Genomic DNA, 20,317 nt, shown 5'->3' on the forward strand with positions numbered 1-20,317 from the left:
ATCAATTGTGTGTATTCCACTTTGTATAAACTGTTCCTATGTAGCCACAGAAGATAGTCTGTTAATTTCAGACTGAAATATTTGGCAAATATTAAAATATTCTTGTGTTAACATGTATATAACTCCTAAACAGTTTCCATAACCCACAAATCTTCAACCTGTTCTCATAAAGTTCATTCCATAGATCTGCTACCATCTTGGTCACTCACCTCTGGATCCTCTCCACTCAAATTGATGAAACCAGAGACTTGGGAGTGTTAGCAGATAGGAAGTTAAAGTTTGAGGGGCAGATAGAAAAAGTGGCTAAAGCAGCTCATCAGATCACTTGGTTACTGAAGAATACTTAGATGAGCAGACAAAAGCAGGTTATTGTTCTTCTTTATTAAGCTTTGATAAGACCCCATTTTGACTAAACCAAGTGATCTGATGAGTGATGAGCTGCTTTAGCCACTTTTTCTATCTGCCCCCCCCCCCCCCCCAAACTTTAACTTCCTATCCACTAACACTCCCAAGTCTCTGGCTTTGTCAATTTGAGTACAGTTCCACCAATGTGATATACAGCTGGCAATCTCTTCACCCCAAAATGCATAACAACCAGTTTCTCTAACCCACAAATCTTCAACCTGTTCTTTGCCACATTAAATGGACATCAATTCTCCTTTACACAGTCTGTTAATCTATACAAATCATCCTGCAAAATTTTAGCATCTTGGGTAGAGCAATAGTTAATAGTCTGTATTAACTATTGCTCTACCCAACTTTGCACCATCAGCAAATAACTGAACAGTTCCAATATTGTTAATGAACAAATTAAACAGTAACAATCTAAGAACAGAACCCTGTGGCATGCCATTAGTCACAGGCCTTCTTTTTGACTCTACTCCTGAATAAACTACTCTCTGATATCTCTCCATCAAACACCCTTCTATCCATCTCACCAACCCTATTCATGTGCTGCAGTTTACTGATTAGAATTCCATGTGGTATCCTGTCAAAATTCACATTATATTCCAATACATTTAATTACCATTAATATTTATGCAAGGAATAAAATACAAGTTTGAAATGAAAATAAGTTTCATAATAACATCTTTTATTTTGAATTAATGTATGCAAATAAAAAAAAAAATTAGAGCACAAGTAAGCAAAAACAGTAAAAAAAAAAGCAGAATATTTTGAAAATTAACATATCAGATGCAAATAAAATTAAATTTCAAGATATGTAACAATAAAAAAATTCTGAATGAAAAAACAAAAAAGAGCATATAACATTTTCATTTGCAAAATAAATTTTTAAAAATATTACAGCATTTACTCCAACAAATTTATATTTTAATGAAAATTACCTGCCACAAAAATATTCTATCACATTCTTCTACTGGGTTTAATTGTCAATAATGCTTTGTATAACAAGTTCTAAATTATTTGTTCATTTTTCCAGTTGATTCTAAGATACTGACTTCTGTTTTGATTATTTTATATTCATTTCTTGGGATAGTTTGATGTTGCATATTTAATACAGCAATATTAAGTTCAACAGACATAAATAATATTTCATTTTCTGACACACCAGCTTCATTATCTTCATTCAAATGTTTTACATGAAATGTTATAATTTTTAGCAAAAGATGGCAATGCTGACAGGAAAAAAAAACATCACTTTGTATTTCAAAATTATGTAAATATTAATTTTTTTTTTCCCCTCTGTCTTCTCCAATTCTCATTAAGTGCCTTAATGAGAATCCAATTCTGTTAATTCTATAATTTTTTGATATCTACTATTCTTTTTTTTTATGTCCATAAAAGTTCAATATTAACCAAGATATTTGACTGGTTCTTTGATAATACATAATTCTGCTTTGAAACTGATTTGCATATAAAAACAACTGGAAATTGTTTAAGGAAAAGAAAATTAAGTGCAATTATATCTAGATTGGCTGCTAGGATTCCATTTTCAGCAGCCAATCTAGATACAATCTCACTTAATTTTCTAGTTTTACAAATGTTTACAGTTGACTAAGTCTTAATTTTTTTTTCCCCACGTGAAGATTCTATATTTTCCTCAGCAATTTAAAATGTGATTCATGCACACATTCTAAATACTGTCTGAAGCAGATTGACTTATTTTCATTTTGAAGATAAAGCAAAAATATTTTAAAATTAAGAAAAATTAAAATTATAAAATAATTTTTATCTAATCCACCTAACAAATTATCAGATATGATCCAATTTAAAAATAAAAATGTAATAACTTCACCACATTACACAAAAGTCCAATGGCTACTGATAGTGATATTTTGTTTAGCTAACAAATCACCTGATAAGGGATAATTCTTTGACCAAATTGACTCAGAATGGGCAGTGTAATAAAAATGTCTATTATACATGGCAGTTTCACTGCAATTAATTTATAGCCATATTAGTAATATAATGTTATTGTATTATATTTAAAACAAAACACAAAGTGATGTATAAAGTAATGAATAATATATTTTCTGCAGTTGTTAAATGGTTTCATTAATTTGTAATTGCATGATACAATATTCATTTTACTAAAATTAAAAATTATAACAACTTTTACACTTTTTTGTTTCAGAGTGTAAATTTCTGACAGTCTCATGTATTTTTCATCCACTTTTGAATTTCTCAAATTGTGGCTTTAGGAATTATTTTTTCTGAGTAGTCCACTTCTTTTCTGCAACAGATAATCAATTTTGACATGGCAGGTATCATTTTTGTTTACTACAAAAAACATGAAGCATGAATTTCATTAATTCACAAATTTATGCATGCCATCATAATGATGGAGACCTGATAGCAGCTATGCACTAAAGACCAATTTTATAAACAACTGGAACAGATATCATGCTTTACCCAGGCACTGAATAAAATTAATTATAGGCTATTTTAAGAAAAGAGACAAGATACAGAACAGTCAAGTGATGAAAAGAGCTGTGTTTGTCAAGACTGCTGTGAAAACATGTTTAAATTTTAAACTTGTGTGTTGAAATGGCAATATGTTATTTAAATATTGTGTATGATGGTCATGATTGGTAGATGGTATTTTGTGTAGTCAAAGTTCTATAACTATTAAATTTGTGTTTCTTGTGTGTAGCTTTGAGTGTGACTAAAATGGCAGTGAGACATAGATCAGTGCAAAAGACAAATGCAAGTGGCATAGATTTTTTGAAAATGGTGATGTGCCATGAATGCAACATGTATGCATAAGGAGAGATTGAAGTTATTTATGTAGAGAGAATTAATAGGAGAGATGAAAGGAGTTTGTGAGCAAGAAGTGTAGCATGCTTACGGATTATGAGATATCAGTGAATGCGAGCAGTAGCGAGCAAAGGATCATAGATGTAGATATGGCAGCAAGTGGAGTTCATGGTTTGGTTGAGTGCTTGAATGGTAACAATAAGACAGTGGGTGAAAGTGGCAGTGAGTTAGTGATGTTGACTGGCAAGGAAGCATGCATAGATGGCATACAGTGAGCAGTAAGACAGCAAACATGCACAGCAGTGAAAATGTGAGTGGCGTAAATAGCAGCGAGAAAGTAATGAATGAGTTGAATGGAGTTGGTAAAGATGAGACAAGAGATTAAATGCATGAGGAATGAACTGAAGAGAATTATGGATTTGCATGGAAATTTGAGGAAGAATGAGAAGTAACATTTGAAAGAAATATTGAATGATTTGAGTAGCAATGTATGAGAATTCAATGAGTAGAGATGTACAAAGTGAAAAGGTGCACAAGGTTTGTTTTTCATGAGGTGGAATGAGAAGGGTGATTGAAGCATTGGATAAGGGTATTCAAGCAAAAGAGTTGATAAGCATGCAGGTTGCTACCAGTAAAATGATTTGACTGGTAAAACCTAAGGATGGATGTCATTAGAAGGAGATTGAAAGTTAATGGTTGGTAAGGTAGTAAAGCATGTTGCCCAGGTATGATAATGATAAATTGAGAAGTCAAGCAAATATTATGAATGGTCTGCTAGCAGATTTGTCTAAGAAAGGAGTTAATTTTAATGTGCAGTATGAATACTGCACATTAAATATTATGAAATCAAATCGCCAATGTGAGATGGATAATAGAAAGAGCACAGGAATATCACAAGAATGTCTACCTTTGTTTCCTTGACTATAGCAAGGCTTTTGACTGTAGATCATGTGAAACTGGAATGTGTTAAGAACAATGGGAGTCCCAGAGCATTTCATTATCCTTCTGAGGTATCTTTATTATGAACAAGAAGCTACTATCCGAACAGATATTGGAGAAACTGAGTATTTCACAATAGGTAAAGGGGTGCAACAAGGATGTATTTTATCTCTGTACCTGTTTAACTTGTACAGCGAATGCATTTTAAGAATGGCGGGGCTGGAGGAGTCTCCAGTTGGAATTAAAATTGGCGGAAAAAATATTAATAATTTGAGGTATGCAGATGATACCACCTTGCTAGCAGAATGCAAAGAAGATTTGAAGGAACTTATTATGAAAGTTAAAGAAGAAAGTACTAAATATGGTCTTAAACTTAACCTCAAAAAGACAAAAGTCATGGCAACATGTGAACTTAATGATTTTGAAGTAGATGGGGAGAAAATGGAAGCAGTTAACAATTTTGTGTTCCTAGGATCCCGAATTGATAAAGATGGTTATCGTACCGAAGAAGTTAGAAGAAGATTATTACTCGGAAAAAAAGCAATGACAAATTTAAGCAAGCTCTTTAAAGATAAAGATATTAGCCTCACAACAAAAATCAGAATTGTGAAAGCAATGGTATTCCCTGTGGTGCTGTATGGATGTGAAAGTTGGACCCTGAGAAAGATTGAAAGAAGGAAGATAGATGCATTCGAATTATGGATTTGGAGATGCTTACTAAGAATATCATGGACTGCAAAGCAAACCAATAAATCAGTGATAGAGAGAATAAAGCCAGATTGCTCCCTTGAAGCAATGATTATCAAGCAAAAATTGTCATACTTCGGACATATTATGTGAGCAAATGACAGTCTGGAGAAGACGATGATGCTTGCTAAAGTTGATGGAAGCAGGAGAAGAGGAAGACCAAGAATTAGATGGATGGGTGGATGGAGTTAAAGAAGCAACTGGAGTGCACTTGGAGGTTCTGAAAGACATGGTCAGGGACAGATCGGAATGGAGAGTGTGTGTTCGTGGAGTCGCCAGGAACAACACATGAATATTGAGGGGCAAATAGAGCTGTATAAAAACAATGGGCTACATTTAAATGGATTTAGTGCGAGTCATTTGGAGAAACTATTGCTACAGGAGAAAATAACAACTGAAAGTGAATGAAAGGCATGAGGAAGCAAGGTGTTGTGGAAGAGAGGAGACTAAGGTAGGCAAGTTTGCAAATGGACAGGTGAGTGGGGTAGGAGTTAAAAGAATGTGTGCACAAGAATTAAGATACTCAAGGATGTAGGTGTGACATTTATGTCTGGGGAGGGTGTAATGTCAGTGATGATAGGGAGGAATGAACGGTGGGGGGGGGGTCATATCTGAGAAGCAAGAGCATCGGGACTTGTTATAGAAATGAGATAGTGTGTGTCTTTATACATGCTGGAAGTATTCGAAAAAAAAAATGGGAATGATATTGTAGCATTAATAGAGTTCATTCAACCAACATAAGTGAGAAATGGTTGAAGGATGACTTCTGACGGGAATGCCGATGATAAGGGATATGTAGCCTTTCACGAAGACAAAGCAAAAAGGGGGGAGAAGTGTTACTGATGATGGCAGAGGAGTTGTGCCTATCTAGGGTGGAAATGCCAGCAAATACTGACAGTGGTTTTTAAGCAGTATGGTGTGAAATGGAGGCAGACAGGATGAAATGTTTAGTAGGATGTTGCTATAGACCTGGTAATGTGGTAGGCAGTGAGAAGGAAATGTTTAGGCAAACTGGTCTGGCTAATAAGAAAATTATAGACTGCAACGAGGAGAAAGTGACAGCATCTGGAGCCAAAGAAGAGTTTTTGAGGGCCAACTTAAGCAGTACACAACAGAGGCTACACATGGGTCAAGGGTCTTGGATTTGTATCAGAAGATATCATTTTAAATGAAGTGTCTCATCTTCCTCCAGTTGGTGAAAGTAACCATGAAGTGATCACTTGGGTGTTGGCGAGCCATATCAGGACATTTGTGAGAAAGTTATATGTGGAAGTATAAGGAAGGTGGTTATGACAAACTCAGGAGGTGACTTGCAGCAATAGCATGGAATGAGGAATTGGATGAACAGGAAATCAGTGCTATTTGTTCTCTACTCAGGAACTATCTGGCAGAGGTAATGAGTGTACTTCAAAGGTCAGGAGATTAAATAAGGTAGGCATCAAATGGATGACTGACTGAAGAGGTGCAGCATGCAATCTGGAAGAAAAAAAGCAATATGGAGGCAGCATAAGATGAATGGAAATAATCAGTTACATGAAGAATACAAAGAGTAAGCAAGGAAGACGACTCACTTGGTAAGGGCAGCAAAAGTGCAGAATGAGCAGCAGTTAGCAAATGAGGCTAAAAAATATTACGGAGTTTTCAATATATGGCCAGTAGAAAGAAGAATGATTAAGGGAGGACGATGTTGGTAACTGATAATGGGAGAATGATAAACACTGAGGACAAGGTAGAAGTGTTAAATGAGCAGTTCATTAAAGTATTCCATCCTTATGATTGTAACATAATGCAGAACTTGAGAGTAGCAGGAGTGGGGAAGGAACCACGGATGCTGAATGAGCAGGAAATATGAGGAATTGAGTAAACTTTAGGTCAAGGATGTAGACATTGAAAATGTAAGCTAAAGTTGTTAACTCCTTGAACATTCCCTCAAGACAGCAGTGATATATCATCAAGAGTCTCAGATTGGCTCTCCAAAGGATGGAAAGAGGACAAAACTGTTCTGTTCATGAAGATGGTGATAAAACTAAGGCTTTGAATTATAGGCCAATCTGCTTGTCTGTCTGCAGTTGCGGTCAAGATGTTGGGTAGTGAGGACAAGAATTCAGAACTGGGTTAACAACAGCAGGATTCTCTTTAATGGATAGCATGGGTTTATGAAGGAAGATCATGTTTTATCTGCTTGCTAACTTATAACAAGGTGACAAATACATTGGACAAGTGGGATGTATATATATATAGCAGTATATTTAAATTTTGCAAAGGCCTTTGATAGACTGCAACATGACAAGCTAGCAGTTAAACTGGAACAGATGGGGGTGCATTGATTGGAGATTGGCTGTTTGATAGGTATGAGCAGGTTGCATATGGTAGAGTGATATCCCAGAAGAATAAAGTCACTAGTAGTGTGCCCCAGGAGTCTGTTTTGGGGCCACTGTTAAACGTTTAATTTGTGTGTAAATAACACTGGAAAGGGCTTAAATACTGATATACAAATGTTTGCAGATGATACAAAGTTGGGGAAAGTTATGAGAAGTAGAGCATGTAGCCTTGCAATTGGACTTGAATAGGCTGTCTGAATGGGCAAGTGTGTGTGTGTGTGGAGATGTCAGTTTTTAATGTAGCAAAGTGTAATGTTTTAAAATTTGGTAAACAAAGATGGGATGCAGAGCAAAGGAGTGATGGTGATATATTAGAAGAGATGAAAGATATGGGGATGATGGCAGATAAGGACTTTAAATTTTGTGAGTATTTTGTTAAAACTGAGGATCAAAGGTCGCTCGATTGGTAGCATCTCTGTAACTAATGGATCACAAAAAATTAAGTTTGAGCGCAGTTAGTAGTTGGAAGGAGACCAATCGTTCGATGCTGTTGGCACACTCTCCCTTGATGAGTGTTTGGACTCCCTGGAGGTGTCACATAATACTAATAATAGCGCAGCAAATTATGGGAATGATGCAGAGAACACTGACATGACATAGAAGTAAAGATTTCATGGCTCCATTGTACAAGCTTTTGATCAGACTGCATATGGACTACTGTGCAGAGATTTGGTTGTCTTGTTTTTCAAAAGTATGATGATCGCTGGAGATTGTTCAAAGATGATTCATTCAGAAGGTTTCTGGTCTGTAATGTGGAGTATTAAGAGAGATTGAGAGAATGCAAACTGCAGAGCATAGGGATAGAAGGAAGAGGAGGAGACATATAATCTAGTAAGGGTTCAATTACCAGATCAATGTGGTAATTACCACATTGATCTGGTAATTACCAAATCAATGTGGACGAGATTTTTCATAAAATGTCCAAAGCCATGGGGAGAGCAAGAGGCCATATCTAGAAAGGGTGTGAGGAGTATGAAGAATGGTGAGTGCAGAGACAGTGAATGCATTTAAGTTGAGGTATGATGAGCTATATGTGTGAGTGGAACCTCTTGTGACATCATCATCAAATTCCTGCCATATACCCTCAAGGGATGTACAGGATATGATAGTGCTACATAAAAAATTTACATCATTACTAACTTCCTATCTACAATTTTCCTCCAAATCAGTCTGTTACTTGTCAAGAGTCCAACATTACTAGATGTTATATTTCTATTGTCTAAGGCACTTTTTACCGTATCAATCCACCTATATCTTGGTCTTCCTCTGGGTCATTTTCCTGCCAACCTAGTAGAGAACACGTGTTTTGCTAATCTTTCCTCACCCATTCTGTTTAAGTGACCACATCACCTGAGATTAGCTCTGCTAACGCATTCCTGGATGCTGAAAATGTCAAGTTCTTTCCTAATATCCTTGTTTTTAATATGATATTGCCATTGATGCCATCTGTTCACACCTCTAATCTTTCTCAGGACTCTCATATCAGTGGTCTCTAGTCTTTGGTCAAGTATTTTACTTCTGTTTCAGGTCTTAGATCCATAAGTTAAAACTGGTTTGAACACTGACTTGTATACTACTAATTAGTGTTCCGACTAATTTCTCTCTTATTCCATGTGCATTTATTCAATTGACTTCCTACCATAACAGCTTTGTTGATTCTGTTGTCTATTTCCATATATAATTTACCATCAACATCAACAAATTCCTGACATGTACCCTCAAGGGATGTACAGGATATGATAGTACTACATGGAAAATTTACATCATTACTAACTTCCTATCTACAATTTTCCACCAAATCAGTCTGTTACTTATCAAGACTCCAACATTATCAGATCTTATATTTCTATCATCTAAGGCACTTAGGTACCATATCACTCCACCTATATCTTGATCTTCCTCTGGGTCATTTTCCTGCCAACCTGACAGAGAACACTTGTTTTCCTAATCTTTCCTCTCCCATTCTGTTTAAATGACCATACCACCTGAGATTAGCTCTGCTAACGCATTCCAGGATGCTGACAATGTCAAGTTCTTTCCTAATATCCTCATTTTTAATATGATATTGCCATTGATGCCATCTGTTCACACCTTTAATCTTTCTCAGGACTCTCATATCTGCGGTCTCTAGTCTTTGGTCAAGCGTTTTACTTCTGACCCAGCTCTCAGATCCATAAGTTAAAACTGGTTTGAACACTGTCTTGTATAGATAATTTAGTTTCTGACTACTTTCTCTCTTATTCCATATGAATTTATTCAGTTGACTTCCTACCATACCAGCTTTGTTGATTCTGATGTCTATTTCAATATTTAATTTACCATCTTCAGTAAAAATCGTGGCTAAGTAGCTGATAATTCTATCTATTTTCATTGTCTTTTTAATGTTGACCTTCATGCCATATCTATTACAACAGCTATTCAATTTAGTCAGAGAATCTTGCAGACTTGTTGCGGATTTATTTAGAAGTATAACATCATCCGCATAAAGCAAAGAGCTGACATTAACATCTCCAATTCTGATATCATGTTTAATACCACTTTCCTTCATAATGTGATCCATATAGATAATGAATAACAGAGGGAATAATGTACATCTTTGTCTCATACCAGATTTAACATTAAACCATCTTCCTGTACTTCCTTCAATGCTAACTGCTGACTTACAACTCAAATAAAGACTAAGTATTGCTTCATATAATGTCCCATTGACACCATATAACTGTAGCATATTGAATTGCTTCTCTCTTGGCACCTTGTCATATGCCTTTTCCAGATCGACAAAACTTAAATATAGATCTTTGCTATATTCCTATGCTTTCTCAACTATTTGTCGTAAAGTGAAGATCTGATCCTGACAGCCTCTATTTGGCCTGAATCCAGCTTGTTCTTCACAAAGCTTCTCTTCCACAATCCTTCTCAACCGTTTCTCAAGTATACTTGCATATATCTTACCAGGAACGCTCAGCAGGGAAATACCTCTGTAATTCTCACATTCAGTTTTATTTCCCTTTTTATATATATGGGTACTATGAGAGCTCTACTCAAATCATCAGGAATTCATCCCTCTGTCCAGGCCTTCTGAACTATGCAGTGCAGCCACTGTAAGACTTTTATACCACCATACTTAAGATTGGATGATATTCTGGTCGAATATCATCCAATCCTGCTGCCTTTCCACATTTCAAGCCTTTGATGGCTTTTTCTACTTCAACTATTTCTACTTGATTCTACTTGACTCAACAGGCATACAGTCAATATTCCTGACTGTATGCCTGTTGAGTGTTTTTTTTTTTTTTTTTTACCACTGTGCTATCACTGCTCGTTTCATTTAGCAATTTTTCAAAGTAATTACTCCATACTTCAAGGATATCTTTTTCTCCTGTTTTCATGTCACCTTTGTCATCTCCAACTCCTTTTACAGCACTCTTTCCTCCATTCCTAAGCTTCTTCAAGAACCTCCAGAATATCTTACCACCTTCTTGATATTTATTTTCTATGTTCTTGCCAAAGTCCTCCCATGACTTATGTTTAGCTACTTTTACACAGTGTTTCGCTGTCTTACATTCATCTCTATATTCTCTAAGAGCAAAAGCTGACTTATTTGCTCATTATATTAATGTCCCATTGACACCATATAACTGTAGCATATTGAATTGCTTCTCTCTTGGCACCTTGTCATATGCCTTTTCCAGATCGACAAAACTTAAATACAGATCTTTGTTATATTCCCATGCTTTCTCAACTATTTGTCGTAAAGTGAAGATCTGATCCTGACAGCCTCTATTTGGCCTGAATCCAGCTTGTTCTTCACCAAGCTTCTTTTCCACAATCCTTCTCAACCATTTCTCAAGTATACTTGCATATATCTTACCAGGAACACTCAGCAGGGAATCCTGTGACAAGGCTCTAAATTCCATGGAGGACTGATGATAATAATGAGCAGGATTAGAGCTAGAGTTAACTCACAACAGCAATCATCATTATAAAAAATTTACTCAATGTAAAAAAACTATTGAGTCCCAAAGCTCTTGGAATACAACAAATATACTGAACGAAATTCACTATAACAAACAAATTAATATAAAAAATTTACTCAATGTAAAAAAACTATTGAGTCCCAAAGCTCTTGGAATACAACAATATACTGAACGAAATTCACTATAACAAACAAATTAATTATAATGAGAGTAGATATAAAACTTGTCTTCTAAACAAGCATTACAGTTAGTAACATGTATGTTCTCAGCAGAAACTCATAAAAAAAAGTTATTCAGACTTAACATTAAAATACATAGATTAAGAAGGTAAGTATACAAAAAAGGTGAAGTGGAAGATACAATACCCACCTCCTATGAAAGTACAGTATAAAAGACGTATACATATAGAATATGATCAAAAATATTATCTGTTGTGCAGAAGAGGTGCTGAAATTCACAAAGAGAGAAGGAAATCATTTAATGATGCATATGAATAAGCTATAAGGAAACATTAAGAAATTTAACTAGTAAGAATACTATTACTCAGACCTAGTGAGCAGAAATGGTAACCCAAGGACCCTGATGCTGGAACATACTATATTTTAAATAACAGAAACCTTATGGAAAAGAATTACAACAACGGAGGAAAATTCACATGAAATAATTCATTAGAGTAGAATTTTTGCCCAAGTATCATAAGCATCACCAGTACAATATCACAGAATGGCAATTAAACATTAATAAACAAATCTAAAAAGCACCACTTAAGTAGCTCATAAAAGGTCATCAATTTCCTAACTTATTATTAAAAACACACACACACATATATATATATATATATATATATATAATAGAGAACAAATTAATCCGAAAAATGTATGGCTCCTCTGTTCCTAATAAGTTCATTAATTTGCTTAGGCATGGATTCTACCAAAGTAGAACACATTTTTCTTATTTTTGCATCTCAAAATGATATTTTTATAATGAATTGTATGAAGTTATCCTGTCTATTACAATTTAATTTTCCAAGTCTCCTTTTCACTATGGCCCACAGATTTTCTATTGGATTGAGTTACCTGGCCACTAAATGTTGTGACTTTTGAGGAACTCTTTCATTTTTTTATTAAGTGTGGCACGGAATAAGATGCTGTTGGAAAACGAGTTCTTCGTCCTTATAGATCTATGGGACCAATGAATACTTTCTTTCAACATCCAAAGCGCAGACTGTATACTTGGACAAACCCAGATAACTCTATAACAAATAGACTTCATAATGATAAATAATAGATACAAAAATAACCAACATAAAAACATACCCAGGTGCTGATATAGGTTCAGACCCTGTTGAGTCCACTTTAAAAATTAAGCTAAAAAACATTTCTAAAAACAATCATACTGAAAGACTTGACTCCATAGCTCTGAATGTATCTGACAACATAATGGTGTTTAACTCAGAAATTAGGAAGAAATTAGATCATGTAGGATATAAAACAGAAGACAATATACTTTGTAATACAGAGGAAATTGAAAACAGGTGGTCAAATTTTAGAAGTGCAATATATAAGACAGCTAACGAGGTTATCCCAAAAATTAAATACAATAAGAAAAAACCCAGGATGACTGAATCAATACTAGAACTTATGAATGAAAGACGAAAAAAGAAAAATACACAAGAGTATAGAATACGCAGTAAAATTATAAAAAATGAATGCAGAAAGGCTAAAGACAAGTGGCTAAATGAAAAATGTAAAGAAATAGAGGAACTGGACAAGAAACACAATAGTAAAGAAATGCATAAATCAATCCAAGCCCTGACAAATAAAAAGAAAATTTTCAATCAATCCTTGTATAAAAGATCAAAATGGAAAAATGCTACTAGAGACACAAGATATCATAAAAAGATGGAAAGAATATGGAAAAGAACTGTTTGACTCTGATCGCACAGACGAACCAGATATACAAAATATGGATGGTGAACCAATTATATATGAAGAAACTGAATACACTCTAAATCAAATGAAAACAGTTAAAACACCAGGCCCTGATCAGATCCCTATTGAATTGCTAAAGAAAGTAAATGAAAACACACTTAATGACCTAAAGGCTATTTTTAATAACATTTATGATAGAAGATACATCCCTGATGATCTTAGTAAATCCATCTTTGTCACTATTCCCAAAATTCCAAGAACTTTTGAATGTACAGAATATAGACTAATAAGTTTAACAAGCCATGTTACAAAATTACTACTGAGAATAATCCTAGAAAGAATAAAAGGCACTTTGTCAGTAGAAATAGAAGACACTCAATCAGGTTTTCAAAAAAGACAAAAGGTACAAGAGAAGGAATCTTCAATTTGAAAACATTATGTGAAAGAAGCCTTGACAAGCAGAAAAGCATATATCTTTGTTTTATTGATTACACCAAAGCATTTGATTCAATAGATCACAAGAAATGAATACATATCCTACAGAATAATGGGTTAAAAGGAAAAAGATCTACATATAATTACAAATATATACTGGAATCAAATGGCCTCAATAAGATATAAAAATACATATTCTGGCAACTTTGAAATCAAAAAGGAGTAAGGCAAGGATGTGTCTTATTACCCTTACTGTACAATATATATAGTGAGCAAGTTTGTAAAAATATTTCAGAACCGAAGGGTGTAAAAGTCGGAGGTAGGAACTTCAACAACTTCAGGTATGCAGATAACACAGTTCTTATAGCTGAATCTGAAGATGATCTTCAAAACTTAATCACAGAAATTTACAACAGAAGCTTAGACATGGGACTAATTATTAACCTAAAGAAAACAAAGTGCATGGTTATATCAAAAGAACCAATAAATAAGAAACTGAACATAACTGTTAACAAAAAGAAAATTGAACAGGTTCAGTCTTGTATATATTTGGGACAAATGTTTACAGACAGAGGAAATTTCCTTAAAGAAATAAAAAGAAGAATAGAGATAGCAAGAAAAGCCTTTACTGATATGAAAACTGTTCTAACATCCAGAGACATTAATATAGACATAAGAAAAAGATTAATAAAATGCTATATCTGGTCAAGCCTTCTCTACAACAGTGAAACCTGGACTCTAAATAAAGAAGCAGAGAAAAAAATTAGAAGCTTTCAAAATGTGGCCCATCAGAAGAATGTTGAAAATACCATGGACAGATAAAATGAAAAATGAAGATGTTTTAAAGAAAGCAAAAATGAAAAGAACATTAATGAAAATAATTAAAGAGCGAAAACTTAAATATTTTGGACATCTAACTAGACAAGAAGGCATTCAGAAATTAATATTAGAAGGGAAATTGGATGGAAAAAGAGGGAGAGGTAGACCCAGGAGAATGTGGTTTGAAGACATTAAGGACTGGACTGGCTTGAATTACCATAAATGTTCCAGAGCAGCAAAAGAAAGAAAAAGGTTCCTTGACATGGTTGCCAACCTCCTTCTAGGGGATGACACTTGAAGAAGACAACAAGCACAAGTGATCCTGGACCATCATGTCTAAAACAATCCCAGAACATTTTTTTTAGCAGGATGTTTAGGAGCTTGTTGAGGGTGGGCAGGAGAAGTCTTCTCAGCTGCTGATTTGAACACATAGGATACTCACTCTCCTTGGACAAAGAAATGGCCCTCATCTGAGAATACCTTCTTCCACTTCTCAATAGTCAGGTCCAGTCTTTGTACACTTTCACCCACTGAAACCTCTTTCTCTGCATAGCCTTCATTGACGGTTGTTTCTTTTTTGGTCTGTGGACAGTCGTCTCTGCTTCCAACAATCTCTGACAGACTATCATGTCAGAAACATTAATCCCACTAGCTAGCAAGTTTCTATTTAAGTCTACAGCAGACAATCTTGAATTCGCTTTGCTTTTCCTAACTAGTAAATGATCTTGAGTAAGTGTAGTTTTCCTTTTTGCCCACATTTTCCTTTTCTCTCACGGGAAAAGTAAAGGATGACAGAAAAAATTTAAGCAAAGTTGTAGTTCAGTGGCTTTACTATCATTGACAGTGCTCCATCAGTACAAACACTGATGAGTTTACTAGAATCTATTTGTAGATTTTCTAGGCATGATTTCACTTTCTCAAATATGTCTGATCTTCTTGTTTTTCCATGAAGCAATTCAAGACTGATAAGTTCTTCAAAAACGTTAAAATTATCAATTCCTCTTATAGAAATGCTTAACTGGGTACATCACATGTCAGCAGATACATCCAAAGCTAAAGAAAAGAAAGTATAAGCATAGACAAGGTGTTTCAGTTGCTCAAATACATCACGAGAGCTCTTTGGTGTGTCTTGTAACTGTTTGCTTTGACTGAGTAATTTCATCTACTTTCCTTTTGATATTTTTATCAGAGAAAGACTTCTGTTTTTTGGCCAATGCTAAAACAATTTTATAGGATGCTTTGCTTTTGTCATCGCCAAAATTTCATAACTTCTTTTAAAAAACATATTTCATCTTCTTTTGATTTCTCCCTTTTTCTTAATAACATATTCTCTCCATAACTCAGACCCAAGCACTAGCTTCAGTTTTCCTTCTACTTCAGTCTGATGTTGTGTTTTATAGTGTCTATTAAGATCATACAATTTGTTTTTACAACTAAATGTAAAAACAAGGCTTAATTTTCAAAAAAAGAAAGATAAAATAATAATAATAAAATACAAAACTGCAAATGTTCACAAAGGACAAACAAAGCACAATTCTGTAGCACCCTAGTATCAGTTGTAAACCGAATGACATAACCCTGCAACACACCGCTTCTGCTAATGCTTGGAGCCTCAGAATAAAACAAATGAATGTGCATGAAACTATAAAATTGCTAAAAATAATTACTAAGTTTTACCTTTTTTTTTCTTCTACAAATTGGTTTTTAATTAATACTTTTTGCATAAATAGGCTTACTTTTTGTATTCAAGATACCAAGTAATTTTATATAAACTTGGTTTTTAATCCTATTTTCCAAGTGAGCAAACAGATCAATAAGTCAAGTTTGCGCCTGCACATTGTACAAGTCTGAGGCAACTCATGGTAAAGGTGGATTAAGATCTGATCACTTTCCTTAGTATTTTTCTCTTAATGTAAAACACATCCCCTTGCGGAGATGTATGATGCTATGCATTAAAGGAAATGGTCACTACCCATACTGGTTTCGACCTTTATTGAGGTCTCATTAGTGGGAGCCAGACCAGACAATGCTAAGGTTGAAGTAATGTTGTCATTTCAAAAGCCAATACACACTTGGAGAACACACTTATTTTTAATGCAAGTGAGATTCCGCCCCCCCCCCCTTTATTTTCTTTAACTAAAAGCAAACTTCAGTTAATTTTAATGAGGTAATTTTTTTTCTTTTTTTCTGTTAAATTAAAAATTAGACTAAAAATACCTTAAATAAATCATTATCATATTCTTACAAGATAGGCTCAATAGAATACTTTCATAGGGCAGCTAATTCTATCTGCAGACTACTGTCTGTTAGCTGCATGTATTCTGACTAACCTAACTCGCCTCCAACTGAAAAGTCCTTATAAAAAGGTTGTTCACACCCTAGATGGGATTCAAACTAAGGTCTTTCTGAAAAGGAATTGTCTATATATTGAATGAACCACAGTTTTCTGCAATTAAGCACTATAACAATCATTATCACCAGTGACAAAAATCAAGGATTGGCCTAAGTGTATGTGCTTGCGCACCTGCGTATGACTTCAATAATTAATAGCTTTAATGAAACATGTGCACTACACATTCTTAAATAACTTTAACGGCTTACACAAGTAACAAAAATTATATCGAATTTATTCAAAAAACCCAATATATTTCATCCAACATTAAGTGGACATCATCAGGGAGATAGACCATTAACTACATTCAAAATGTGTATATTAGCTTGTGTCTTGGTTGCAATTGAAGTATATGATATTATACTATTAGAGTTCAAAGGAACGATTGTGGTAAGTTGTGTAAATAAAAAAATATTTAAAATAATTATTAATTAAAAAAAAATTATGAACAATTAATAGCGATCACTTCCGAAAACTGGATATTGGCATACAGTCTGATCAGTTTTGGTTTGGACGATTTCATAGCATTTCAATGTTTCAAGAAAAAGACAATCATATTTGAACTTGCAGGAATGAAGAAGTTTTGTCTGGTTCTAAAGTATAATCATAAAATTAATATCTTATTAAGAGATCAACCTACAGTGTTATCAGCAAGGACCCAACAAAAAGTCAAATCAATAAATTAAATTATTAGACAATGTACAATTGTGGGATGCCATTACTGTTGAGAAGTTACAAATTCATCTCCTTGTCTCTATGGGCTTCCTAAAATACATAAGTATGATAACCCACTATGACTAACAATGGAGTGTATTGGCTCTCCAACTTACCTTATAATTATTTTACTGAGCATCTAGAAAAAAGAACTGAACACTATATTCGCTCAGCCTCTACATGGTTACATTTTATTGATGATATATTTGCAGTTGGGTCCCACACTGAGTCAGAATTACTACAGTTCCTAGAGAAAATAAAACTCCTTATACTTCCATATCATGTTCACTATTGAATGTGAATCTAATAACCTACTTTTTTTTGGATACCTTAATAATTCGAAACCCTACAGGTCATATGAAATTTCAGTTTATCGGAAGCCAAACTTTATGGGCAGATGCATTTTTTACTCATCTCCCCAAAATAGTTCGGCACAAAAAATAGGTATTATCAAGGATCTTGTTAATAGCGCTCATGCGATCTGCTCTTCTGATTGATTTTGTTAGATGAACTGAATAAAATTAAAATAAATCTGATGTGTAATGGATACAACAAAACTACCATTAAAACAATTATTGATAATTATCATCCTTCTACCAGGCTACAATCTGATGTGAAAAGAATTTCACTACTCTACCTTAAAGGAACAAATAGCAAGGATTCTTCATAAATTCAATCTATATGCTTTTCCTTCCTGCCATCAACAAAGGATACATTATTGCCTGTTTCCTTAGTGGGTGTCTATCAAGTATCCTGTACATGCCATCTTTCCTATTTTGGACAGACTGGTAGTTCTGCCTTGATTATAATTGAAGAACATCAATACTATATATTGTATTTTTGAAATCTGAGAAGTCTGGCATTGTTTCTCATGCTATTGACACCAGGCACAGAGTTCTCTAGAACCAGATAAAACTTCTCCATTCCAGCAAGTTCAAATTTGACCATCTCTTCCTTGAAACACATGAAACCCTCCAAAAAAATCTGAATCTAAACCATTCAGACTGTATGCCAATATCCAAGTTTTGGGAAGTGATCACTATTAATTATTCATAAGTTTTTTTGGGATTTTATTAATTAATAATTATTTTAAATATTTTATCTATGCAATTTACCACAATTGTTTCTTTGTACTCATGTAATATCATACTTCAGCTGCAACTGAGACACGAACTAACACATGCATGTTTTGAATGTAGTTAATGGTCTGTCTCCCTGACAATGTCTACATAATATTTTCATTTATTTAAAAATTGGTATTTTTAAGTAAATTCTATATAATTTCTTACATGTGTAAACCATAAAAGTTATTTAAATAAGCACTTCAGTACTCATAATTTGCTTTTAATTTGAGCATAATTTAAATCAAGTGAAATAATAAACATACACCAACTCCCATCTGTTTGCAGAAAACAACAAATGGACTGCATGATCATCAAGCTCCTCTTTGTACTGTAGGTACTTACTAATCAATTCCCCTACAGGTGTACTGCGATCTGCAAGTAAAATATGCACTCATGAGCAAGTTGTACGAAAACAGAATAATATAAATTTTTTGCTTAAAAATCAGTCAATAAAACATGGAATATGAAATATAATCAACACATGTCCTAATAACAAAATAAATAAGGATGTTCTACTGAATGTAGTAGTTTCAATTAAACTATAGGAGCACAAGCAATTCCCCCCACCCCACAATTATTATTTTATGAGTGTTATGCTAAGCTCAATAACTTATTTTTTTATGAAATGTAATGCCATAATAGGATAGATGATCCTGACCACATCATTTGATGTCCAATGGTATATATTCTGGTGGATTTGTCTGTTTTGCAAGGTGAAAAAAAAAAAAAAATTTAATGCAAAGAAAATCTTTTCACCTCTGTATGCAACTTAATAACAAAATTCAAATTTAAAACGATCAGACTTGATTATTTATAATTGAACATTTTTCTCTCTCACCTTTGACTGCAAAATTAATATTAAGTCCCCTGTATCCCACTATCCCTTGCAAGTTAGGCTCAAGGGTCAGGGCCAAGCTACTTGGCTTATTTGAAACCTAATTAATGTTCTGATAGGGCAGTTAATCTTATCTGCATGGTGTATTATGGATGTCAATTCCGTGTATTTTTCTGGCCGGTTTGTCTGTATGAAAATGTAAGGTCTTGAGGTTTGGGAAACATCGATGGGATGCTGCATACTCTATGGGAGGAGTTATACTGGAGGAAGTAGGGGAGACAAGAGATCTGGGGTTGATGATTGATAGAAACCTGAAGTTTAGGGGACATATTGCAAAGGTGGTGAAGGTAACACAGAGGATTGCTGCTATTATGAGAAGGACACTGATCTGCAGAGATAAGAGGGTTATCATTCCGTTGTATAAGTCTCTGATCAGACCACACTTGGACTATTGTTCTCAGATTTGGTCCCCAGGATTTGAAGGGGATAAATTAACTGTGGAAAGGATACAAAGACGGATGACAAAGATGGTTTCAGGACTGTACAAGGATAGTTATGAGGATCGGCTGAGAGAATGTGGACTGCAGAGTTTGGTGGATAGAAGGAGGAGAGGTGATATGATTGAGACTTTTAAACTGTTGAGAGGTGGTTACAGGGTTGACACTGGGGAGTTCTTTCGCTTGGTTGATCAGCGGGAAGGAGTGATGACAAGAGGCCATCCCTGGAAGTTACGAAAGGAAACTGTGAGCAAGAGGGTAAGGAGTGGTTTCTTTGTGTGGAGGGTGGTTGAGCCGTGGAATGCAT

At 34.5% G+C, this 20,317-nt stretch overlaps 1 protein-coding gene across 3 annotated transcripts in view; it reads right to left on the reverse strand.

The window, feature by feature from the left end:
• Positions 1-20,317, reverse strand: part of LOC150109180 (thymidylate kinase) — a 91,934-nt gene that overhangs the window by 54,718 nt on the left and 16,899 nt on the right. For all 3 annotated transcript variants that reach the window (XM_090405993.1, XM_090406003.1, XM_090406008.1), the window contains exon 3: positions 18,942-19,050. In XM_090405993.1, coding sequence (XP_090262119.1) covers positions 18,942-19,050 — 109 coding nt within the window. The remainder of the gene's footprint in view (positions 1-18,941; positions 19,051-20,317) is intronic.

Source organism: Typopeltis vanoorti, chromosome 2 (assembly GCF_054136105.1).
Source record: "Typopeltis vanoorti isolate ZY-2024b chromosome 2, IOZ_Tvanoo_1.0, whole genome shotgun sequence".
NCBI classification, from domain to species: Eukaryota; Metazoa; Arthropoda; class Arachnida; order Uropygi; family Thelyphonidae; genus Typopeltis; species Typopeltis vanoorti.